This window comes from Cyprinodon tularosa, unplaced genomic scaffold (assembly GCF_016077235.1).
Source record: "Cyprinodon tularosa strain WSP-4 unplaced genomic scaffold, ASM1607723v1 ctg73, whole genome shotgun sequence".
NCBI classification, from domain to species: Eukaryota; Metazoa; Chordata; class Actinopteri; order Cyprinodontiformes; family Cyprinodontidae; genus Cyprinodon; species Cyprinodon tularosa.
In genome coordinates, this window is record NW_024039485.1 from 1,454,915 (window position 1) to 1,480,905 (window position 25,991).

The window sequence follows — 25,991 nt, forward strand, 5'->3', positions numbered from 1 at the left end:
TAAATACAGGCTAGAAAGCAAATGGAAGGCTTTGATTACGGACACTCTTTATTCCAAACTACTTTTCTGTCTGAGCTGCTGCCTTCGCTCAGCCTCTGCCTCTGCCCACAATAGCAAGAATGTAGAGGAAGATGTTGATGATGTCCGTGTAGAGGTTGAGAGCAGCAAAGACGTATTCCTCTGGGCTCAGTGAGAGCTCCTTGTTGCCAAGCAGCAGCTGGGTGTCCACCGCCAAGAACTGAAAGGCACAAGGAAAGCCAACCTGGGTCAAACGCTTTAATGCTGCATCTCTAAACAGGACGAAATCTAAAACTAAATGAACCCTGTTGTTAGAACGTAATGTACCTGAATTATAAATTATAAATATTATATTATAATTATGTTATTAATTAAGATGTTCATTCATAACTTTAATTAAATCTGTAATATGAGTTGAAATATAACATTTAATGGGAGTCAATAGCAGTCTGCTGACGTTTCATTACAGCCAGGTAGGTTATGTTTAAATTCATTTACAGATACATTTACAAAAAAAACAACACTATTTTCTCTTCCTCTCTGGTGTAAAGACCAAACTTCAATGAAATTTAAAGGCATTTTACGCCCTCAAATGGGGTTCCAAGATATTAAGAAAACAAGTAATTATGAAATTATCCATTGCAATGGTATTAATGGGGTTTAAATAATGATATATTTTTTAAGCATTTTTTTTCTCAGTGTGCCTCATAATCGTCGCCAGTGTAATCTAAACCAGGTGTTTTTATCAAGAGCTTTAAATGTAATTTTAAATCAGTCAAAAATACTATTGACAACAAGAGCCTGAAGGTTTGCAACCAGAAATAAAATAAACATGAAACGTTGCTTCTAAACAATCTTTCGATTGTGATACTTTTTTAGTGTACAGTACAAATTAAAACCAAATGACATTATCAGAAATTCTGCATGGAGTACAACACCCTCTCAGTTTGATAATTTAAATAAAATCTAATGCAAAAAAAAAAAAAAAAATTAACCTATTAACCATAGAAGCTATCAGGCCGAGTATCCCTTTAAATCAGGGTTTATCCAGGTTTAGTTGCATAACTATTGTGGTGTGCATGCTGCCATGGTTTGCAGCACTTCAAATTCCATCATGAGGTCTTTCTGTATAAGTTTGCATTTTACTTTTTTTATTTAAAGACATAAATGTTTTGTTAATTGGTTTCTCTAAATGGTCCTTAATAATGACACCCACACAACTCCACAATGACAAGAGGGTAAAGAAAAGGAGTGAATATTTGATTTTAGGAGCTATAATAATTTCATAATTCATATTTAACAAAATATTTCAGCTGGTTAAATATATATTTTAAGATGTATAAATTGTTGTTTTGCAGTTCTGTTTTGTGCTTTTTTATCTGGCCTAGTTAACATATAATATTGCAGTTTTAGCTGAATATTAAAAATGTTCTTAATTAATATCTAATTTAATTTGGATTATCCAATGACGAAGCAGATGAAAGTGAAGCCATTATCTAAAGGCCTTGGATTTCTTACCAGAGTATGGAAAATCTAGATCTAGTTATTAAGATAATTATATATTTTTTCCCTACCTAAAACTCCCAGAGAAACAAACAAATGCAAAGGAAAACTAAACATAAAATGCAGGATTTTTTTTCCGGGGTTGCACATTTTATGATGAAAACTAGACAAGAGCAGACATTATTACAGAAGCTGTCACCACATTTTGAATATGGAAGTAGAAACTTTCTGAAGTAATAAAAGGGTTGACCTCAACAATAAATCACACTAAAAAAGCTCTGCTCTAATAGTGACGTCTGGACTTCCTGCCTTGCATGCTCTTTGACTTGTACAGTGGGAACGTTAACTTACATAAATCTTCACCCAACATCTTTCTCATAGTTCCAGTTGTTTTAACTCTAATTATTGAAGTTACTGTAGACAATGATTATTATTAGTATAACAGGACCCAGCCAAGATGACTGGTCCAGATACACAAACCATAAATATGGGAAGGTTTAGCACAGAAACTGTTTTCTTGGTCACCATTATCAGACTTAAGGACATTAACACAATTTGTGTTCTTTCCTTTCCTATATTGAAGCGTAGCTAATAGAACTGAGCCTCTGAAGTGAAGTATAAATGGTCTAAATCTGTCAGATACTTTCATTCTGTGAGTTTTTCTTCAACATGCCCAGAAGTGCAGCACTGGTCATATTCAGCTTGGTTTATCCTTTCCCCTCCTTAAAAATATGCAGCTCCTTTGCAGCCTGGCTACTATGCTATTGTGATAAAAAAAAAAGTCTGATTAATTAAATTATTTATAGGCTTTTTGCACGTCTTAACCAGAGATATCAATAAATATAAACTATAAAAACTATACTGTACAAGGTACAAACCATCACCAACCAGAAAGCCCTTCTATGGCAATGGCAGCACTTTGTATTTAACATCCTATTTTATCTTGAGTTTAAGTCCGTGAGGCAGACACCCTGTCTACTTTTAAGAATAGGCTTGAAACTTTCCTTTTTGATAAAGTTTATAGTTATAGAAGCTCAGGTTATCCTGAGCTATCTCTATAGTTATGCTGCTATAGGCTTAGACCGCTGGAGGACATAGCGACCCTTTTTCATAATTCTGCTTCATTCTATCTCTATTCTCCTACTCTGCAGAATCTGTTAGTTCAATCTCTAACGTTTTGCTCTCTCTGCTTTTTCTCATAGCAGCTTTGTCTGGTCTGTTCCTGTTTGGCTGTGGCTCTATCCTGGAGAGAAATATCAGCTGTGCTGCTGCCATCAACACCTTTGTTTATAGATGTTGGAGATTGGCCTGTTTTTCAGTGTAGTCCTGTTTCTCTGACTATGACTAACTGGATGTGTTCTCTCCATCCTCTGACATGGGAGCTGGCTCAGAGCTTGTCTGCCTGACTGGGTGTTTCCTGGACGGGGCAGCATGTGGAGCTGGTTTACAGTTGCCTTTTGTATCTCTGCTTCTTTCTGTACGTCTCCTTGAACCCCAGTCAGCCTCTGCAGACGGCCGCTCACACTAAGCCTGGTTTTGCTGGACGTTTCTTCCTGTTAAAAGGGAGTTTTTCCTTCTCCACTGTTGCTACAAGCATGCTTGGTCTGAGGGATTACCTTTAAGTCAATGAGTCGATGCAATCAACTGTTTTTCCTTAGATAGAAAAGTTTGAATCAGTCTGACTGTATGATCTGGTTGAACTGTTTCTGTAAAGTGCCTTGAGATGGCATGTGTTGGGAATTAGGGCTATATAAATAAACTGAATTGAATGGAATCTTGAAATTTGTTTTATTCTTGACAAAACTTTAACTTTCTTGTTAATATATTTATTTTAATAAAGGTGAATATTGTCCTCATTAAAAAAAACAAAGAGTATATGGGATTTTGAGGGTATTTGCTCAGTCATTAATTTCTTATTTACTTTAGTCCAAATGATTTCTTTGCCATTTTATACCAATGCATCACCATTCAGTCTATCACTCCGCTTCCCTCCAGTAAACCTACCCACCTTGTCATCCATAATTAAATAGCTGGGTTAGTTATTTTGATAATACAGTTAAATATATAAAAAAACCTGTAACCATATCTATGGCTTTGTTGACACCAACTACACGAATACAAACAGTCACATATTGGTATGGTCAATTACTAATATTATTAAATACTTTTATAATTCTAACAATGCTAGTTTGTATTAAAATGCTAAATATAAAAGTTTCACCATGAACTTTGAATTTATATACTAATAAAATTCAGAATATGCTTCTTTTATGTTTTTTAAAATAACCTTTATTTGAAGATTTCACTTGCTTCTACCACGGTTTAAGACAACTGACTCCTGGACCATGTGAGATTTGGACTCTTTAAAAACCAAATTGACGTGAAGTGATTTCCTGTTAGAGGATATTACTTACAGAAAACATATAACCACATTTTCTCACAGTGGACCAAGAGGAAATGATTTGTGCATGAAATAATCAGAAGCACAAAGAAACAAAAAGGTAAGTTGGTGAGATCACCAGGAACCATCGAGTGCATTTAAGTGATTCCACTTCTCCAAAAACTGTGGAACTACAAAAAAAAAAAAAACGTTGATGAGGTAAAATTTGACCCATAGCTATGTAGTTTTAGTCCCAGGGCTCTGCATTTCTATTCTGGGTCAGAGCTGAACACTTTGAAACAGCTGCTTTAAATAATCTGTTTGAAGTGAGAACTATGTTTAGAAGATTTTCAAAAAGATTTTGATCTGTTGCACACATCCGTGTACTTTTTATCTGCGATTATCATGCCTCTTTCTTATTTTGCTTATTACATTTATATAGGGCTGAAACAATTAACTGGATCAATTGCGATTAATTGTTTATTGAAATAATCGTCAACTAATTTAATAATTTATTAATCCCTAACTGGATTATAGAGACTGTAAAACATGCATTTAGTTGACAGAGCACCCAATTAGAGCAGTAATTATTTCAAAATTATAAAATAAAAATATATAAACATTTTGCGGTTAAAAAAAAACTTTTTTGTCTGTCAATATGCTCTATCCAGAACTCCTCAAGAGGGAAAGTTTTAGTTTCACCTGGTTTAATCTAATTAACAATCTTCTTAAAGGTACACTATGCAACCGGTGTTGATTTTCCAGTGAGGCTCCCTCCAGAGGGCGAAAGTAAAAGTGCACTGTCGTAAATATGCTCAGCTGTTCTCCTGGTTTCTCCGTCAAGCCAGGCGCGGTTGTTTTGAGCTTAGCAGCGAATGACTAATGCTGCGTTCACACTGGACGTAGCTGGCGCGACAGAAGCAGCGAGTTTACATGCAAAGTCAATGGTTGACGCGCGTCAAGGCGCAACAAAAGGTCCCGCGGCGCGTTTTGAGCACCAGGCGCAGCACGTCTGAGCAGCTGAAGCAGCGCATCGGGCGCGTTTAACGCAGGGAGAGAGACACAGCGCTGAGGATCACTCCTCTTAAACAGTTTATTGACGCCTAAATTAACTTAAAATGCAGAAATCTGCCGGCAGAATATGCAGTTTGGATTATTTAGATGAAAAACACCTACCAGCCTACCAGAGAACCGCTGCTGATGAAGGGATCCATACTGTCGGCGCCCCGCTTGTATGTGGGGGTCTGAGCGGCTCCGACAGAAAAAAAATATGGAAGGCAGGATAATAATCTGAATGAACTGACTGCACTGATTACGTTTTCAGGTGTATTTTCTCACTTAAACACATATTAAAACTACTTTATTCCCACTGATCACAGCAAATATAGCTGCAAGGCAGAGAAAGGATAGTGAAGCTCCGCCCAACGCGCGTCAGAGCCACTTTTGCACCGGGCAGCCAGAGCAGCAAAGCTGCTTCAGCCACGCGTCAGAACTAAACTGGTACAAGCAGTAAAAATGAAGCAGCAGACGCGATTTTGCTGCTTTTGCTGCGTGAACGTAGCATAACTGCACAAAGATCGCCATTGTGCTAGCAACGAGAATGCTTTTAACTGGGGGGTGTAGCAGTTCTCGCCGTAAAGCAAGACTGACTCTCACGAGACTTCTGAGCCTGTGGGTGTGGGTCGGTGCTCCTGCAGTTGCAAGTGCAGTATTTCCCCCACAGACCACCAGGGCGGCCGAGAATACCTTTGTTCAACCTGAAATGACTCATTTAATCATCCATAACGTTATGGAACACATTAATTAACTGAAAAATGTTGCATAGTGTCCCTTTAAAGTTACCTTTGGCTATCCGATTATTAATCGATTCACTGATAAATGAAAAATGCAAAATAAACTTTAGTTGAAGCCCTACATTTATATTCTATCGTTTTCATTCTGAAACCTTTAGAGCGTGGTCAACCTACTTTTTTACAACCAAAAACCAATGCAGCATAAAGGAAAAAAAAGTAAAAGAAGCTTCTTTGGGGTTCAGTAGCAGGTCAACTGGTTAGTTGCAACAAATAGCCTTTGCAGCAGTGGCTCAGCTGTGGCTTCTTTACATTGAATGTGTGAGAAAACACAGGACTCACTGCAGTGAAAAGTAAAGCTCCCAGTCCAGCGTAGACGAGCTGCAGGATCATGTTATGAAAGAAGATGCAAAGGATGCTGAAGATGATAAGGACCAGCAAGCAAACGAAAAGGACGCCGTAACAGGAAGTGAAGTCATACTTGGTCTGTGGGCCATAAAAACGAGATGATCAGTTATCTTACCGCCACCTTCTGTGAAATGAACACGCATGGCTCAAAGGTGGGACAGCTTAGCCAAACAAACCTGCATGGAGAAAATGACCACCGTGAAACAAACGACTGCGGTGATTCCCACCGCCATGATGACAGACTCCGTTCTGTGGAAGCTGGCGACTGCTCCCACCATGTAGGACAAGCTGAGAGTCAGGATGGACTGGAAAGCAAACAAACGCACCACATCAGCAGCCATCTACACATTGAAAACCTCATTTAAAATGCAGAGCAGGAAAACAGCTTAATCTGTCTTTTCTTTCATTGCAATCTGTACTTTTTTCTTCCTACCAGAAACAGTCAAGAAAAAAAAAGCTACATGAAAAACATCCCCATTTCCTGTGCTGAAACCTCCTCCTGCTCATCACACTTCCTCTTGCAAAACCCACTTTTCCTTACCAGGGCCACCAGATTCCAGGGGTGTCTTCTGCGGAAGTTTCCGCAGCAGCTGATCACACAAACCGACACGAAGAACACACCGTAGGACAAGTAGTACGTCCAGATGTTTGTCTGGACGAAAAACTTCACTTCCCGCACAAAGGTGAACACGGCCACAAATGCAAAGGTCACCATGAGCTGAGCCGTTAACACCAAGTACACCTGCAGTAAAGAATATATAGGACTGTTAGAAGTGCTTGGATGCAATGTTTGGCAGCCTGTCATATTTAAAGAATGTTTTATTTTACAGTTTTTTTTCCAAAAATAGTATAGAGCAGGTACAATGTAGCAGATTACGTAAAAAAAAAAAAAAACAGCAAGATGTTTAGGAAGGATGAATAACTTAGGAATTTAAAAATAATAGTGATCCATATTGTCCTTGCAATGTTTCACAACAAATCCACAGTGGCACGTTTTCAGAACATCCAACAACAATGGAACATCTGCCAAAATTTGTAGTTTTTGAAGGAAACCTTTATATTCCAGTGACGTCATACTGCTTTACCAATTTCCCTGTAGAAAGTAACAGAGGTATAATAATCCCATTGGTTGCTTAAAAGTTTGGCTATCTGTTAAAGAAGCAATCCTGCCAAGTGGTTTATAACTTTAACAAGTGATTGTCTTCTTTAATATTCGCCCAATGACTGCCTTTTTTTGAACTTTTAAATGCATCTATCTTGTATAGGGCTGGTTATTTTTGCCAAAGTCCTGAATCGATTCAATTTTGATTAATGAAGTTCTAAATCAATTAATTTCGATTTGATCTGTTTTTACAGTAATGAAAGTGGTTCAACTGTGTTTCAAAATACTCATGTATTTTATCTTTTCCTGTCATATTAAACACAAAGTGCAAACTTGTAAATCAGATAGTTTAAACTTGAGATGTGAACAAACTGTCTTATAAGTGCAAACTTGTTTGTGAAAAGTGAAAAAGTGAAGCCTCACTCACTCAGACATGCATGAGCTGCATTATCTCCTATCTGTAACAACTACAGGGTGTTTGCTGGTCAGCCCCCATTTGTTAATGTCTTCAGTCAACCTATTGAATATACTTGCAGCTGTCTGGCTTGAAGTAATCTTGAGTTTTCCTGCTCATTTGAATGTGAACATCATGTACTAATCAATCTCATTCCGTAGACATCGATTTTTTTTACCCAGCCCTAATCTTGTACGTTTGCAAAAGCTGAAGCTTTTACTTTCAGTAAGCAAACCATCAGTGCCTGGTGAGATATTCCTGAGGTGAATTATACACTTCCTCTTTAACGTCAAAGGGACTTTAGCTGAAAACAGAAAATTTGAACAGTTTTGCCAGTGTTTGTTGAATAGACGGGGAGAAAATGACAATAACATGACAAAGACGTCTATGGAAAGATTTTTCTTAAGGTCCAAATGTGATGACTTTTGTTGGATTAACCTCTTACACCCTAAGGGGGTATAAATAAATTTCTGCCTGACAAAAACACACAAAAGTAAATAACTTATAGCCTCAAAGCTATTAGATTTAAGAAGAAACTTTTGGTACGTCTGTAAAGGTAAGATGTCATAGAATGGTTTTCTGGTGTCAGCACCATTGTAGCTTTGACCCTGCCTGAAATATTAGGGACAAAATACAAAATATTTTGCATTTTTTGAACCTCGCCAAAATTTTCTTTGAAATAAACATTGCAAAACACTACCAAAATATTATTTATAGTACAAAAAAGTAGTACAGACTTTCAAATCTAAATGTTGTGTAAAAATATACCAAATTTGGACTCAATCAGATGAATCATATTTATTTTAGAATGGTATTAGTGAGAAATTTCTTAGGCGGAGAGGCCATTTTGGCACATTTATCCATAAATGTCACCAAACTGTGCCAAATATGTTTTTTACATCAATACTGGGGGTTTGGTAAAATTACGAGGTCACGTAGCAGCTGGACCCGCCGGTGGGTCCGTAGGGTTCAAGGGGTTAAGTAAAATGTAATGGAAAATAGAAGTTGTTGAAACGAAAATCGTTTTTTGTGTGAAATAAAATGGTTATCCCCGAACAAACTGTTTAAGATCCAAACTTGAAAATATATTTGCTTTTTTTTTATGATTTTAGGATGATCTTACCTTTCTAATAAAAGCTCTTCTAATGCTCTTGTTGTCTAATCCAAAATCAAAGTCTTGATTGTCTATGAAGGGAGGAGGCGCCTCCTCGTTCGGGTAAGGATTAGCTTATAAAGACAAAACCATAATTATTATATAAAATAATAATAATCATGTATCTATACCACCAGCAGATAGAGGAGCTTTTACCGGCCATATAGCTGTCAACAAAGCCCGGGGCAGGTGGGGAATATGGTGTTGCATTTTCAGCATAACCGGGGTAATTGGGGTTAACATAGCCTGAATTTCCATCTTGAAGTTTTCCTTCCATCCCGGAGGCTCCGGGGAACACCGGAGGAGAGGGGTAGGGCAGGCCGCCGGGGGCCAGGACGCCGCCGCTGCCGTAGGACTCCGAGCCCGGTGCGTTGACGCTGAACGCGGCAGGAAGGTTAGGATGACCGGGGAAAGGAGGCTGCGAGAAGCCCACCTCCACGGGGGCGTAGTTGTCCTTTTCGGTGCTCATCCCTGCCGGAGATACAGGTAAAATTATTTAAAAGGAAAACGGAAAACAATGTTATGTCAGGCAGATTATAGCTTGAAAATCTCTACAAAAAAAAAAAAAAAAAGAGGAATCAACAAGGTCACGTGAAAACAATTACTTCCGGTGCAGGTCGGTTTTCCCTTACCGCTAAAGCCGTTGCGCCGTTACTATACTTACTATTTAATATATGGTGCATTCAAGTACACCTCGTACACTACACCATCAGCACTGAAATGAGTAAAATCACCTGTATATCAGTTTTATTAAACGACTGAATCTGAGGAAAAATCTAATTTGTTCTATACATTCAAATGTGCTGTAAAATGATCACATCAAACCACTATCAGAATAGCACCATCAACATAAATTTATAATAAAAAATAATAATAAAATAATACTCCACAAAGTTTGACTGAGATCTTTTAACAGTAAAGGTAAAATTGTTTGGATGAGGAGAGAAACATACAAACAAATGAGCAAATCTGAGTTTGCAAATGAATATATGTGCATAGAATGTGATTAGGACAAAATGAAAAATTAAAGTTTTGTAAAATATGTGTCAGGATATATTTTACAGGCTTACAATCATGTCAGCGCCTCAGTTTCAAGAGCAACAATAGAAATAAATATATTTCTATAATTATTGTAATTACTGCTAAGGAGAAAAATAATGAGGAAAAAATAAAAGAAAGGATGTAATGACTAAAGCATTAACAATGGTGCAAATCATAAAAACGTTTGCTGTATTTTTGCCTTTAAAATGTATGTTATACATTCAAAAGGTGATTATAAATAATTGATTACCTGCCCCCCCCCCCCCCCCCCCCCCCCCCATTTGTTCTCATTTCTAAAAATTACAAGAAAACCTTGAAATATTCTGGGTTTGACGTAAGAAAAATGTGTCACATGCATGTTGCATAAAATGTGCAGTAACACTTTACGTTCAGGGCCAGACTTTTGACATCTCAGATAAATGCCACCAAAAAACACAAAATAAGAACAGTTATTAGCAGCTTATATAACAGTGTTTCAAAAAAGGACAGTATTTACTGTCTAAAAATAGTTTTTAAAAATAGTTCTACTTTACCTTACTTGAATAAAAAAAAAATGTAAAGATAAAACTTAGCAAGAGTAAAGGCTGTCTTTTAAAAGCTGCCAAGGTCATGAAGCAGCTACGCAACCACAGGCCAACATGCCACCACCACTGTGTCTGACTGTGTGTTGATGTTCTTTTTCTGAAAGGCTACTTTACACCAAACATAACAGGATAGATACCTCACAATAAAATAAAGTGTTTGGTGTTATTATAATGTATTAGATGATTTTGGAAAATGCAAGATGAGTCTTGGACCTCAGTTTTCACATGGAAGTAACAATGCATTAAAAATGATCAAAGACTTAATATAAACTGGAGAAAACCAAAAGCCTGTTTCTTAACTTTTTTATCATTGTGGGCCATCTCAAGATCACCACTGGTGAACCATCAGACGCCGATATTTAAAACCCTCTAGGGAAGCCCCTGCTTGTAAATAGATAAGGATCATATTTATGGCTTGGTAAGAAAATCAGTTTTGGTCATTTGATGAATTAAAAGGGATATTATTAAATAATTTAAGATACACGTCTATACAGGTCTCCATTGTACGACGAGACTTGAAGCAGAGTTTAATGAGGCCGTAAATGATGGCATAGAAGTGCAGCTAGTGGAGAAACATGAAGTGCGGAAAACAATAGACAGAACACCTGCAAATGGAAAAATCAGCAATCGAAACTATTCTCAGCGGTTGAACGTGAGGTCACGTGTTTTGGTTTTCTTTTTGTTTAGTTCTACATGCATACAGGCTTAAACAGCGCTTTAGAAGAAACTTTACATGTCATTTTAGACACAACTTCAGTAGCAAAAAGGTTTTTAAACATCAGCGAGTTCAGCCAAGACTCGCGAGGTTTCAACCAGGGCATATAAAAATTATTTTACAACCAAGACCCGAGTACTACATGTTTAAAAATCTACTTGAACTTAAAAAAACAGACATTTAAAAGTAACTCTGAGTTTAACTGATTTTTCTTCATTAACCGCTCTTTTTTCACCGAAAAAGTCGGATTCCCCGAAATATATAAAGTGATATTAGTAAAATATAACTTACTATCAAGAGGGTAAAAGCTGTTTAAGATAGTCTGAATCTTTCCTTTAATGTAGATTAATGCGAGGAGTTGTTTTCTCGGCTCCTTAAAACAGTCCACTCGATGTGACACTTCCTCTTCAGACGACCTATTGCTAGAGCTGCTGCATTCATTTCAAATAAAAAAGATTGGAAATTTGGGAACTACTACGGCGTATAAGCAGTGTAAGCACATGGAGCTCTTAGTATTAGCGACATTAGAAAGCAAACAGCTAAATATGGCACTTGTGATTTATAACGACAAAAAAAAAAAAAAAAAAAAATCCATCATCGGCTTTAGTACGGAGTATTTAGAAGTTAGAATATAATTTAAGTAGTAAATTCTCATTTTTTTGCCATGTTTCTATCAAATTAATATTTTTACATTACAGGTAATTGTCGTGTTTTTTAAGTATGCATTTACAGAACGATACAAACAATTTCTTTACATTAAATAAAATTAGAAAAATCATTACTACGTTTACACATACTTTACCTGAATGCAACATGGTCTGTAGTTGTTTTTAATGTAAACTCTCCAGTGTTTCTTTTTTTCCCCCCCGCCTTAAATTCCTTAATGGAATCGAAAGTAAGATAAACCACAAGTTTATGCGTGGGCTCAGAACTTATACTGAAAATATTTCATTAACAGAATATAAGCCACCTTTAATTGCTTCAAGAAAGAGAAGTACTGACACTAAAAGAAGTGGTAACTTGATTTTAACCTTTGCTAAGTTCAGTGTCTCAGGAATTTTGAAAAATTATTATTATTATATTAATAATGTAAAAAAAATATTCTTATCTCTCAACACTTATTTGTTGGACTCCTTTTGCATGAATTACAGCATTAATGAAGTATGGCCTGGAGTCCAGCAGTCTATGGAAGTCCCAAAGGAGTAAAAACCTTCAATGACCTTCAGTTCATCTGCATTAATGTTGTCTCTCATCTTCCTCTTGAAAATCCGTGATTCTCTATGTAGTTCAGGTCAGGCTGTTACTGGTCAATTAAGCACTGTAACACCATTGTAATTAAACCAGCTTCTGGTTCTTTTCGACTTCAATCTGGATGCCTAGAAAATGTAATTATAGGCCCTCTACTCTTCCTCCACCTCAGGGACATTCATTGCTAAATAAAATTTAGATATTTTCTTTATCAGAATAGAGGACTTTGGACCACTAAGTAACAGCCCAATCTCAGATTTAGGTGTGGCTTGACACGAGTACTGGGACATGTGTAGCTCATGTGCATAGTGACTCTTTATGCTCTGATTCCAGCTTCAGTTCAGTCATGGTGAAGATCTCCCAAATTCTAAATGGATTTTTCTTAATCATCTTAAAACTGCAGTCAGTATTGCTGATGCATCTTTTCTTTGCACACCTTTTCCTTTCACACAACTTTCTGTGAATATATTTGGATATAGTACTTTGTTTCCTTAGCAGCAGCCTCTTGCCTAACCTTCTTGTGGTGTGGGGTCAAGGACTGTCTTCTGGACGTCAGAAGTCTTTCATAGAACTGTTTGGCCTGCTGACAGAGACCAATTGCTCAGGAAACCTTTGCAATAGTTAAGTTAACCCATCAGTAAGATAAGCAAGAGTTTCCAATATTGAACTTTTTAAGAATATTATAATTTTGACAGACTAAATTTGGATTTTCTATTATCTTTGAGCCATATTCATAAAAAAATTACAAAAATAAATATTTCAGATATTTGGCTCTATGTATAATAAAAAATAACATTGATTTTTATTTCTGAAATATAGAGAAAAAATTATTACTTTTTTTTGGAGATTCACACTTATATAAGAATAAGACGATTTCATTTCTGAAATCTAAAGCTCCTGACAGAGGTAAGTATTTCTAGTGGTATGTAGGTAGTTCAGAGGCCTAAACTAACCCTGGACAGGTGGCCAGTCCATTGCAGACACACAGAACAAGCAACTATTGCATGCACGCACTTGTTCGCTCATTTGCTCAATACCTCCTAAAGGTAATTTTAGAGTAACCTATTAACACTCATGTTATTTTGACTGTGATTGGAAGAAACCATGCAGGCAAGGGGAAAACATTCAGACACCAGGCTTGGATTTAAATGCATGACCTTCTTCCATGCCAGCAGTGTTAACAACGGTGCAAGTCACCCTGCTCTTTTTAGCTTAATAAGGTCCAAGTGCCTTGATCTAATTGGACTACATAGATTTGTGTTACATCTACTTATTATAGGGAAAAGCTGTAAAGTATATAGTTTCTCTTTTCTCATCTAAAATCATTATACAATTTAAAAATTGTCCCAACATATCGACTCCAATCAATATTAAGAATTAGTAACACCATTAACTATATGGTGACTGCACAGTGACGCAGTGGGTAGCACTCCTGCCGCGCAGCAAGAAGGTTCCAGGTTCGATTCTCGGCCCAGGGTCTTGCATGGATTTTGCACGTCTCCCTGTGCATGACCTGTCTAGGGTGTACCCCGCCTCTTGCCTGTAGACAGCTAGAAATGGGTACTCGCACCCCTCATGACCCCAGCAAGGATAACCATGATGGAGTATATGTTTTTTGTTTTCAGTTAATTGAAAAATTTCATGCAGAATTAGACAGTTTATTTTTTGCGAACCGAATAAACTGTTATTGCGATTCAAGGTTTCTGAATGCGTCGTGTTTGTATGATGAATGTAGCGACAAGAAACTAGAGTAAGTCAAAAAATGCCCTGATACTGCCCAATTAAAACAGAGCATTCCATATAGAAATCCCTCATAATTCAAAAACTTGAAAAGTTAAAGTAAAATTGAAAATGACATATGTTATTGATTATAAATCAAAATTTTAATAAAATCCAAACTACAAAACCAAATTTTTTTTCTTTATTTTAATAACCTATTATTTTAAATGTCAATCACCATGTGATATCTGCAAGAACAATTATAAGACATTATATATATATATATATATATATATATATATATATATATATATATATAAAAAATTCAAAGTAATGCAGATAAGATGCTCTGTCCTGAACACCTACAGATTTCACAAAAAAGGTAATCGAAACAAAATCATGGAAACTTAAAAGACTCAAAAGATAAATAGCAGATAAGTAGTATGTCAAAGCAAATAGCGATCTATAAGCTCTCTCATAAACACGTGTACTTTTCTCAAACACCGATTCTGACTTAGCAGTTGTAAAATACATGTCAAGCAGAGGGTGAGGATACAGAAAAAAGTTGAACACTGTCTCATTCGTCTCCTAAGGATTGGGAAGAAACAGAGCACAAAGACTCAGTATGAGGAACATTTTATTCTATTTCCCAAAGTGCCTTATTTGGAATCATGCATTCCAAGATAAACAGCCGTTATACCTGGATTTGAAAACCTTTAATGTCAAAAGACAAGAGACGTCAACAAGTTAACAGTTCATGCAGTTTAAGCCCTGTCCTTATCAAACAGGCCAAGTATAAAAAGATATGTTTAAGAGACACAAACCTTAGAAAAAACATAAAAACTAGAGAAAAACAACAAAAATAGGCTTTAAATTTATAGCGCCTGCTTACATATTTGTTTGCTATACAGCACTGTACTCAGTTATACCAGGTTAACTTCAACATTACATGCTATTGATCATGAGAAATGCAGCAGGACATGTGGACATGTTCAACAGCAGGCCTTATACTTACGTGTGTTGTTAAATAAAGCGTTTATTGCTCTAAGGCTCCTGAATAAATACATAAATAGCATAATTTAAAAAGGCACACAGTGGAAATATTTTATCAAAATATAAGATTCACATTTAGCAGATTTTTCCTTCCAATTTGCTTAAGCAAAGGGAAGAAAAGGTGAGTGCTTTTACCAGCTTTCTGTTGTCATATTTCATATGTGCCATCAAGAAAATACAATTTAAAGCAAACCATTAAGGGGAAAGTACCCTATTTCTCTCTAAATGCTGTTTAACAAATCCCTCTAACAATATATGTACTTCTGTCTTAATCTTTGCAAACCGTTAAAAAAAATAATGGTCCAAAACTATGAAATACAGAAGTGGGTGATCATATGACCCACTCTTTTCATGTATTTGAGTGTTTTTGTGTGTGTGTTTTTTTTTTTTATTGAAAAAAAAAAGACCTGATCATAAAATATAATTTGGGAGTGTCATATAAAAGATTCCAGACTGTATAAATAAATCTCAGCAACAGTTCACGGAAGGTCAAGCAAATTTTGTTCATTTAACATGAAATATTCTAATGCTGAATAAATATTAAATATTCATATACATCCAATACTGATCGCACTTGGATAAAAGAGTCACTTCTCGCTTTTTTTTTCTTCAAGCTCTTTGGTGAACAGTTAAAAATGCCGGTAGAAAAAGGTGACCATTGTGGTTTTACTGCATGCGATCTGTCTGGAGCTGCTGTGGCTGATACTGGCTGAAGGCTGCAGCAGCTGCAGCGGCTCCAGGTGTTGCAGCAGTGGCGAGCGGCTGTTGGACGGTGTATCCATACCCGGCTGTAGTCATGTAGCTTGTGGGCGCCGGCGAGGCAGCGTAGGGGTACTGATCATAAGCGGCAGCTGCGGCGGCGGCTGCAGCAGTGGCAGCAGCAGAATACTGGGCATAAGCCGCTCCAGTATAGTCAAGGTATGGGGAGGTTGCAGCAGCAGCGGCGGCTGTTGCCGTAGCAGCAGAAGGTTGTACATGAGGGATCACCACACTGGGCTGAACAAAGGCCTGAGGGTAGACGTAATGGGCCGGGATCCTGTTGGACAGAAACATTCACAGGTTTAGAGAAAAGCATCAGTCTGTTGTCTTCCAAACTTTGAAACTAGAATTAAAAATATATATTTATACATAAATACTCTGGAAAACTGAAAAGCAGGTGCCAAATATGTCAATCCAGTCCTCAGAGCACAGCAAATCCATTCATTAACAACTGGAGGGGGGGTTGGGGAGAGATAACCTCCCTAGAACTGAAAAGTTAAATAAAAGCAGCAAAACCACAAAGAAACACGGGTGCAGCTTTTAATTCAGAAAAAAAGAGAAAAAAAATGCACCTGAATCGAAAACACTGTGAGACATTTTAAGAAGCCACGGCCAAGCTCTGCACCACAGAAAAAACAAAACAACATATTTGACAAAATGCGAGCTTGTCACTAAAAACACCACAAGTGGACATTATTCTCTCTGTCCACCATCTGGCAAAACACCACACATACTGGCATGCCCACACATGTTAATACGTCCTACAACAAAATCACATCCATGTCTGAAATGACAGCGTGATAAGAATACAGTGGATCTTGAAGAAAAAATAAGAATAAAAAACATTTATTTAATAAGTATTCAGAGAGAATGTGTCACAAAAGGGAATTCCATCTGAAGTTAAAAACGTGAAGGTCAGAGGGATTGCAGAAGTATTCATACCCCTTGAACTTTTAGCACCATCATACAACCACAATCCTCAATCCATCTTACCCAAGTATTTTTGGCTTTCTCTAATTAATGGCATCCTTTACCATATGGATCAAATGGTAGCCGTCCTGTCAACAGAATTACCAACCTGAGCTGCTCCTCAAGAGTTAACATTGACTTCCTGGTTGCTCCTCTAAATTATGCTCTCTTCTTTCAGTTTAGTGGATGTCTGCATCTTTGATGCTTTCCAGTTGCGTTAAACTCTTAGGGATTTTGCATAACAACCTAACCGCGTTTCACACTTTAAGCCACCTAAACCCCTGACCTCAATCTGGGTCAATTAAATTATTTACAGATATTAGAGAAACAGTGGGTAAAATCAAACACACACTGTATTCTTAAAGTAAAAAAACAATTATGCTGTTTTGGTGTAATTATTTTTTGTTATGGATAACAATGTTCATGTTTCTGTTGGCCTTTCACAAAACTGTTAATAATATTAGACCAAGTTTTGCTGGTTTGTAGTTGTAAACAGTGGAAACTGAAATAAAATGGTTCAGGAGATCTGAATACTTTGGCATAGGCACTTAAACGGGAATCTCTGTATCTGGGGAGACTTGTCCCCGATTCCAATTTGTGCTGAAGTCACCCTCAGTGACTAAACAGAGGAACAGGTGCGAAACATATCTGTCCACAGATAAGTGCCCCCCTCTCTTCTTTAGACACATTCCCCACACAGACATAGTCAACTTGACTGACAGGAGAGGCTGGGAGCATGCTATTTTTGTTCCCCTTGTCATCTCAAAAGGACAAGCTGATCTTATCCTTCGGTGCACATGTTAGAGTGCTGGTCCCTGCCCTACGGTTTCATTTACATTCCTTAATATTTTATTATCAAAGCTCAAGAGTCCCAAATAATTGGGACACAGTTGTTATGATGCTTCTTTTTAGAATGTATAAGGCATTTGGTTTTTAGTCATTTGAAATCAGAAAAGAAAAAAAAAAAAAAAAACTTCTATAACTTTTCATTTTCATGCAAAAAAGAAGTGAACTACTGTTGTTCAAAATCAGAGGAACATTTCATCATCCTAAAAGTTGAGAGCTAAATAAAGGTGCTTTGTAAATAACCAGAACACATGGGTAATCCCCAGCACATAACCCAAAGCCTTCATGGGCGCATGGCTCGGCACACCTGTTGCCCAAAGCTGAAACGACCCCGTCTGTGCCATACATTATTAACAGTGCACTGACTGACTCCTATTTTCCAAGAGAATTTGAGACGCTGTGGAGATCACTGTGGCCAACAGCTGCTGTCTAACTGAGCCCCAGGTTCTCCGTGGCCAACCTAAAGTCTGATTCAGGCATCTTGTCCATCTTTCATGGATTCAACCAATGAATAATCACATCTAAAGTAGGCAAGGGCCAGAGGTAGAGGTAGAGCACCCAAGAATTTTACTCAAGAAAGAGTAGCACTATTTTACCATTTATTTACTCAAATAAAAGAATAGTCATCCAATAAATGACTCTGGTAAGAGTAAAAAGTTATTTTCCACCCCAAGTTCTCAAAAAAAAAATTATCAAACCAATCTTAATAGTAGGTTATGTAATCATGGCAGAAAAAGAAGGAGGTTTACTGCATTTTAACCTAAACTCTAAATAGCTCGTTAGTCTTAGTGGGTAGAGCGACCAGAAATTCTAGGCAAGTAAAAGTAGCAATACTCTCACAAGAATATTACTTAAATAAAAGTTAAAAGTATGGCAAAATACAACTACTCTAAAATAACATTTTCCTAAAATTTACTCAAGTAAATGTAACTGAGTAATTATAATTATGAGATTCTCATAGTATGAGTATGTAAGTATGATATTCTGACTGCATGATAAACTGGGTTTAACATTCAGCAAATATAGTCCTACTGTTGCTAAAATAAATACAACCTTTAATATTAAAGTTCTTGGGCTGTCATTCAAGTTGCTAAAATATAAAAATCTCCTGGATTCTGTATAATCTTTTAAGTAAATACAATTATTGTGCAGAATATTAAACCTGTTTGCTCTTTATTGGGTACCACACATATATCAAACATGGTATTAGCTGACTAAATAGTGAGGAAATCTGCTGTTGTAGTTAACAAATAGCATCCTTATGAATTGTTCAAAATTGCTTGAAAAATGCACTTTTAACCCTCATAAGATAATAGGTGTTTTCCTTATTTTTGTTTACCTTCATTGATTTGGCTGTTAAAGCATTGGTATGTCTCCAGGTGTTGCATGTTAACATGTTTTCTATAGTGTTGTATATTCGTTTTAGACTTTTGCAAACTGGCTAGAAATAATAAAAGTGAAGAATGATTAAAATGTATTTTAATACATTTTGAAATACATTGTAAAATCTGGCTTTACAAGGAAAATTGTTTTTAGAGCTTAAAGTGGTAAATAAATAGAAAATAAAGGCATGAAAATAAATTTTAATATAATTTATTTGAGAAGACTTTGACAACAAGAAGGGCATTCTTGGCTCTTAGATTGTGTTTTGGGAATCTTTCCTGTTTTGTGTTAATGTGGAAGCATGAATAAATGGTATATCAATAAATGGTGTTAATCCCATATATAATCTGATTTTATAACCAGATTTTTTTTTTCTTCTCCAAAAACCTTACTTCAGCCAGCTTACCAGCAGTGTACAGCAGCAAGAGGAGGTGTTACATTGAGCTCCATGCTTTCTCTTACATCTCATTAAAAATTATTTTAAGACGAGGAATATTATGATATGAACTGGTCCAAGTCTTACTTACACTCATCTACAGCCTGAGGGTTGTCAAAGTCTTTACCATTATTAAATTACTTTCTTCAAAAAACAGAATTTGTTATTTTGTGTGTTAAATCTCACACTTTTTTTTTGCCAGATTCATCTAAATATACAGTTAAAGAAAAAACAGATGAGTTTGGGGAGTCTGTTGATTTGATCTCAAAATTAAATTATTATGTTAATAAGATAAGAACACAGCATCATGGGGTAAGGTGAACAGAAAATCAACTCCCACATGCAAGCCAGTGTTTGTTTTGTTGCAAGGGATGACAATTTTAAAGTAACACGTTGTGAATGATCTCCGGCCCGCCCCTTGCACAACAAAACACGTCATGTTAACTAGAAACCGAGAACCAAAGAAATTAAAAAACAATAACAAAAAAAAAGAGAAACCACAAGCGCACAATTATTAAAAAGGGAAAAAAAAAGAATCAACACTCCATTGCAGAGTTATAACTCCCTATCGAATGTGTTCAAATCTGCCCATTCTGCACGCCCCACTTCTCCCCACTGCAAGTAGAAATAGGCACACAGTTAAGCTGAACACCACATCATACTGAAAACAAGGCACACACCAATCTATGTACTATAAGAAAACTGGAAAAAAAAAAAAAAAAAAAAAAAACAAGAACAACCAAATACTTTCATGCATCTAGTCACCATTGCGGTTCGTTTGTGTATGTCACAGTATACAGGTAACACTTTAGCGCTCTGCCCAATGCAGACTCAGCTATTCCTTCAAATCATCATGTCCCCCCATCAGCTATTTTAACCGTTACCGAGCCTGTCAGATCAGAGAGAGACAAGACAGCATGGAGTCAAGTCCTGCAGTGGCCCTGGGACATATGTGCACTTCCTTCACAGTCAACCCTCAAGCAGAGGAGCTCACATAGACACTCACATGTCCTCATTCATGTGGGGGAAAAAAGGTGGAGGTAACAATGTATGTAAATTCAAAAAAGATATTTGATCTTAGCTTGTTTGTCCATTTTTATACAGACAGATTTTGTAAGAAAAACAGGAGTTTCATTGCTGATCATACCCATATGGTCTTTGGATGAAGGCAGGGTGGATCTGAGGCACACCAAATGCAAAACCTAAGATAAAGAGAGAGATTTAAAAAACTGTGACTTAAAATTTCAAATGTTAAGCTAAATGGATGATATGCTTCTTTATTTAACATTTATTATAAGTTTGGAACCTTTATGAACTTCTGCATTAGTCCCACAGTTTGTTGACAAGGGTAAGTGTATTTATATTCCTCACCTGGTTGAATGACCCTGGGTTTGGCCCCCAGATAGGCCAGGTTCACATTGGCTTTCCTTCCATCTATAATGGGGTTGGGGTCCTTACATGCTCGGTCAGCTGAGGCCCGATCTGCCATGGTTACCTTTAACAGTAAGTAGGATCAGCAATTGGTAGTCAGAAAACCCTTTTTGACAAGAACAATAGGTGCAACTAAGCCGCTCTTTATAAAAAAAAAAAAAAAGGAAACAAGTAGCAAATATTGAGGATTTTGTATGAATCTAAATGGTTACACTGACAATTTTTCTACATAAAATATCTACTGCTGTAAAGAGAAAGAAACATTTTTAACTCAAATGTTTGAATGCACAGTTGTTTTTTAGGTGACACAGCTGTTTATGAGGTTTATCAGGTAAGAAAATTAGCTCTTTTATAGCACTTTCTGTGTCCCTTTACAGTACAATAGATCAGGAAATTTTACAAAACTTAAAACTTGAATTAGGTAGTTTTTTCCCTTTTCCTGAACCAAATACACGTTTCACTAACTGCTGCTGCCTATATATATATATATATATATATATATATATATATATATATATATATATATATATACATATACATATATGTATAAAATACTACTTGAGCAACATTATCTTGAAGTGACGCTAGAAAGAGAAAGCTAGCTATGGATGACAAAGTGACTAAAATGATGCTTACTGTAGATAAACATGGTATGACTTGCAAATAAAAAGCTATTGAGAGGTATGTTCTAATTGCCTGCTTGTGCACATAAGAATAACAACGCCGCCCAGAGAAGAACTAGAAATGACAATGTCCATCTGAATACTGTCAGAATTTCAGTTTTTGGCAGTTTACAGGCAGAATAATCGACATAGATATTTATTTTTATATCTCATCTCTATAGGATGATGGTTTTTCAGGTCTGCAAGCTGTTCATCTTTGACATGGGCAGTTCTAGATAGGGGCCAACAGGGGCCAGAGCCACTGTAGAACTGATGCTCAAGAAGGAACATTAAAATTTCTTGTTAGGATAAGTGCTGACACAAACTGTTCACTGATTGGTCGATTGGATCTATTAAATTTTTTACCTTTACAGTTTTATTTTAATAATTCATTTTAAAATTAATATATTTAAGTTGTTGGTTCCATTTCTGTCTTAATATATTGAACAATAAACTAATGCCATATTTTATTTATTTTTTTGTTTAGTGCCCTATTGAAACCAATACAAAAATAAATAAATGAAAATAAATACCAGGGCCCCTAGTTAATTTGGTCTTGAACTTCCACATCTATATTTCTCCTGAGTTAATCCTTCTCACTGGACAAATACATTTTGACTTTTTGAATAGACAAACTGAAAAGTACTATAGAGACAGAAAGCCTAAGTGATCCAAAGTGACATCATTAACCTTTGGCAATTTTTTCAGCTTGCTTGCTGTTTTTTTCCCCTCATGTTTTTTCAGTTTTAAGTGTTTCTCCATTTTTGCCATAAGGATTCATGTATTTATCAAAAGTGTCAGAACACAAATAAATGTGATAATAATGATAGTCTGCTTTTAAGAATAAAGAATAAATGTTTTATTATATTGAAATATTTTTTTAATGGAATTAAATCTGAAAACCCATCAGCCTGTAACCCATATCACAACATGACATGCATCTCAAAAACATTTCTCCACATCTTTTAAAGCCAGTCAATATGATTTTTTTTAAAAAGTTTTTTAATAAGTACTTGTATTTTTTTTGTTTGTTTTTTTGTTATATAGCTTAAAAAAAAAAATCATAATTGAGTTTTCCCCCCAAATCATCTTGCAAATATAAAGTCGGAACATTTATGAAAATGTCAATAAACCTGAGAGTTTCTTTACATGACAGCCCGCAGGCCTTGAAGGCCGTTTGATGAACAGGTTTTTACTTACAAATCCATAACCTCTGGATTTCCCCGTCTGTCGGTCGGTGATAACCACAGCCTCCTCGATGTCTCCAAACACTTCGAAATACTTTCTGAGGCTGGAGTCCGTGGTGTGATAAGGAAGACCTCCCACGAAGATCTTGGTGAAGGTGGTGTCTTTCTGTGCCGAATGCATCATTTGTTCCGATTTGTTTAAATGTAGTTTTAAAGTGAAGTTAAAGAGAACGAAAGGCGCGTGGTTGATTGGTGAGGGGGGTGAGCTGGACTGACAGAGCCAGCCAGGAGGATCACACCTGTTAATTTGTTATGAAGCTCTCCCAGCTGTCAGCTCCAGTGACACAAACTTAACTCCACCCATGTCTGTGGACCACCACTCAGAGTTCAGGCTACCTACTGGCCCACAGCTGCTGGGACAGCCAATGGAGGCCAGAGACAACAAAGACTTTGGAAAAAGGGCTTTCTTTCTTTTAGGGCTGAAACAATTAATCATAATAATCGCGATTAATCAATAATTTCAATAATCGTCGACTAATTTAATAATCGATTAATCATGCAGCTATAGGGACTCTAAAACAGGCCTTTAGCTGACAGAGCGACCTACTTAGTAGAGTAATTATACCAAAATTGTCAAAAATGTATGTAAACATTTTGCATTCAAGATAAAAAAAAACAAACAAAAACGTTTCCATCTGTTAATATGCCCTATCCAGGGGCGGAGCTGGATGGGGGCCATGGCCACCCTTAGCCAATCATTGGCCACCCCTACCATTTTTTCCTCTCAAGTACAATATTTAAAACTGTTTAATTTCATATATACAAAAAATTACCTGACAACAAAAACATTGTGGTTAATTATGCACACCAATATACCAACATTAGAGACGATTAGTACAGAATTCATGCTTTCAGAACTAGATTTTGTGTTATATGAAATAAAGAGAAAATGTGTCTCGGCAAGTCATCTAAGAGTCTTCAGTGAAATCATAGATACCGCGAATAACGATTTTAATAAAAACCTATAAAATTATCAATTCATGTAGATATTAGTACTTGTAAATATCAATTTAATGTAGAAGATTGATAAAAGTAGGTAAGTAATGACGATGGACAAGATGCTCGCTCCAGAACGCAAACCTCAAAGAATTTTATCCAACATAGCTTTTATCTAGACGGATGTTTAAATATATACATCTATTTATTAGCGAATTCTGTAGGAAACTATAGTTTATCTTTATTTAGGAATATGGACGTTGTGCTTGTTCCTGTTGGAACAGAGATTGACCCTGAGGTTCTGGTGCCTATCCACCTTTGGCCACCCCTCAATATACATTGGTTATTGCAACCCTTATAAAAAATTTCTGGCTACGCCTCTGGTCCTATCCAGAACTCCTCGAGTGGAAAAGGTTTAGTTTCACCTGGTTTAATTTCGTAAGAAGTCTTCTTCTAAGGAACCTTTTGCCATCTGATTATTAATTGAAAAACTAATCAACACATTGATTGGCAAAATAATCGTTAGTTGATGCCCTACTTTCTTTACAATCATTTTATACTCTTACTTTGCAAAGGGTGCATTACTAACAAATGTTTTATTAGTGTTTGCCACAATTCACTTAAAATTAATTATAAATAATAAATAAAACATGCTGAAATGTTTCTAAAATCTATAATCTTTAAAAAAAAAAAGGTCTATAGCGGTGTCGGTTCTAGACAAAATTTTCCAGTGGGTCCCAGGGTGGGGTTTATGCTTTTTTCATGAAGACCAGGGCAAAATAATAACATACCCACTCACCAAAAAACAAAACGAAAAAACAACAGCACACAAATAGGAAAAGAGCACATTGTTACTATACTAACAGAGCCACAAAGCCAAGGTGGGACACTTCTGATCTAACAGATAAAAACTTTGATCCAATCTTAGTATGGTTGGAAATAATGACATGTCTAGGCAAAATAATATATTAAAAATATCCCTTAAATACTTGTATTTGTCCTTAATTTGCAAAGATTAATAAGCATTTAAAATTAGAGGACCGATATGTTTATTTTAAACCTAAATAATTTTTTACTATCTGCAAATTGTTTTACCTCTTTATTTCAAGCTAAAATGCACTGACTTTAAGAAGCCTACTTATATGAAAATGTTGTGTGTGTTTCCAGTACAGGGACCATAACATGTTCTACATGGGCACTAGCACCTGTCTAGAGCCACTCATGTTATTTACACCCTCCTCTATGACTTGAATAACTTCAGCCCAAAATTTAATAGTAATGCTTTAAGATGTTAATGTAATAAAAATTGGGCTAGCTTTATCAGTTTTTCGCAGGGGGTTTTCATGCAGTTACACACATTTCTTTAAAGAGTGACACTAACAATGTGAGCTCCTTTTCCTATATAAAGTAATTTGTTTTTCTCAATAGGTTGTAAACTGTACACATTTATGGAGTTTTAAGCTATTTTGATAATTTTGTTTAACCTGCAAAATATTTCTGATTGGGCTGTAAAGTTAGCTGATTCCTGCTGTAAAACATTCCTGCAGCAGTCTGACTGCTGCACAAAGTGGAAGTATACGCCTGCCTTACGTCTCTTTAGTACAAACTGCAGCTGCTAATTCCTCTTTTCCATCAACATCAGAGCAGGCTGTTGTAATCACAATCACTTGTATAACAAGTCAGAACAATGGAAAAGTCCAAGGGATCCATAAGATATATGCAAAATAGTTGATTTCTACAAGGAGAAAAAAAAAATTATGAGCCAATCGTAAACCACACTTGATCTGAAGACCTTCATTTAAAACTTTTAACATTAAATACAATGATTCAAAAGTGTCATTATTTTGCCAAGATCAGGAAGAAAACCAAAGCACCTTCTGATGCTTTTCTCTCTCTATTCTTCCCCCACTCCAGAACTCCAGAAGTTGTTGGGAAACTGCCACGGTTAAAAGTTATGAAACTATGTATTCACTCATATGGAAAGTTTTATAGTCAGAAAAAACAGCGTTAAATAACTGACTAGTCAAGATGATGCTTTCAAATCTAGAAGACTGTACTGTTAAGCCTGAAGGTAGTAGCATCATGCTTTGGGGCGACATCATCACAGGATGAATGGACAGGAAGATGAAAGGATTATAGATAAATGGATTGGCA

The 25,991-nt window shown here is 36.3% G+C and overlaps 2 protein-coding genes across 2 annotated transcripts; both read right to left on the minus strand.

Annotated features, from left to right (window-relative positions):
* Position 1: 1 nt before the first annotated feature.
* On the minus strand, positions 2-11,598 carry grinab (glutamate receptor, ionotropic, N-methyl D-aspartate-associated protein 1b (glutamate binding)). Its single transcript, XM_038269577.1, has 7 exons — positions 11,440-11,598; positions 8,965-9,279; positions 8,779-8,882; positions 6,641-6,841; positions 6,276-6,404; positions 6,034-6,177; positions 2-238 (listed from the first exon to the last, which is right to left on the minus strand). Exons 2-7 carry the CDS (start codon positions 9,275-9,277, stop codon positions 89-91), a joined length of 1,041 nt encoding a protein of 346 aa, XP_038125505.1. The 5' UTR covers positions 9,278-9,279; positions 11,440-11,598; the 3' UTR covers positions 2-88.
* A 3,137-nt stretch (positions 11,599-14,735) lies between these two features.
* On the minus strand, positions 14,736-23,165 carry rbm24b (RNA binding motif protein 24b). The gene is made up of 4 exons (XM_038269508.1): positions 22,855-23,165; positions 20,933-21,056; positions 20,709-20,763; positions 14,736-16,204 (listed from the first exon to the last, which is right to left on the minus strand). Exons 1-4 carry the CDS (start codon positions 23,023-23,025, stop codon positions 15,835-15,837), a joined length of 720 nt encoding a protein of 239 aa, XP_038125436.1. The 5' UTR covers positions 23,026-23,165; the 3' UTR covers positions 14,736-15,834.
* Positions 23,166-25,991: the final 2,826 nt, after the last annotated feature.

Excerpts from the sequence above, each read along its gene's own strand:
- grinab (XM_038269577.1), bottom strand. The coding sequence starts at position 9,277 with ATGAGCACCGAAAAGGACAACTACGCCCCCGTGGAGGTGGGCTTCTCG. Across the intron at positions 8,883-8,964 it reads TGTTGACAGCTATATGGCCG|CTAATCCTTACCCGAACGAG; the intron begins GTAAAAGCTCCT and ends TGTCTTTATAAG. Across the intron at positions 6,405-6,640 it reads CCTGGAATCTGGTGGCCCTG|TCCATCCTGACTCTCAGCTT; the intron begins GTAAGGAAAAGT and ends TTTGCTTTCCAG.
- rbm24b (XM_038269508.1), bottom strand. The coding sequence starts at position 23,025 with ATGATGCATTCGGCACAGAAAGACACCACCTTCACCAAGATCTTCGTG. Across the intron at positions 21,057-22,854 it reads AATCCAGAGGTTATGGATTT|GTAACCATGGCAGATCGGGC; the intron begins GTAAGTAAAAAC and ends TTACTGTTAAAG. Across the intron at positions 16,205-20,708 it reads TTCATCCAAAGACCATATGG|GATCCCGGCCCATTACGTCT; the intron begins GTATGATCAGCA and ends TCTGTCCAACAG.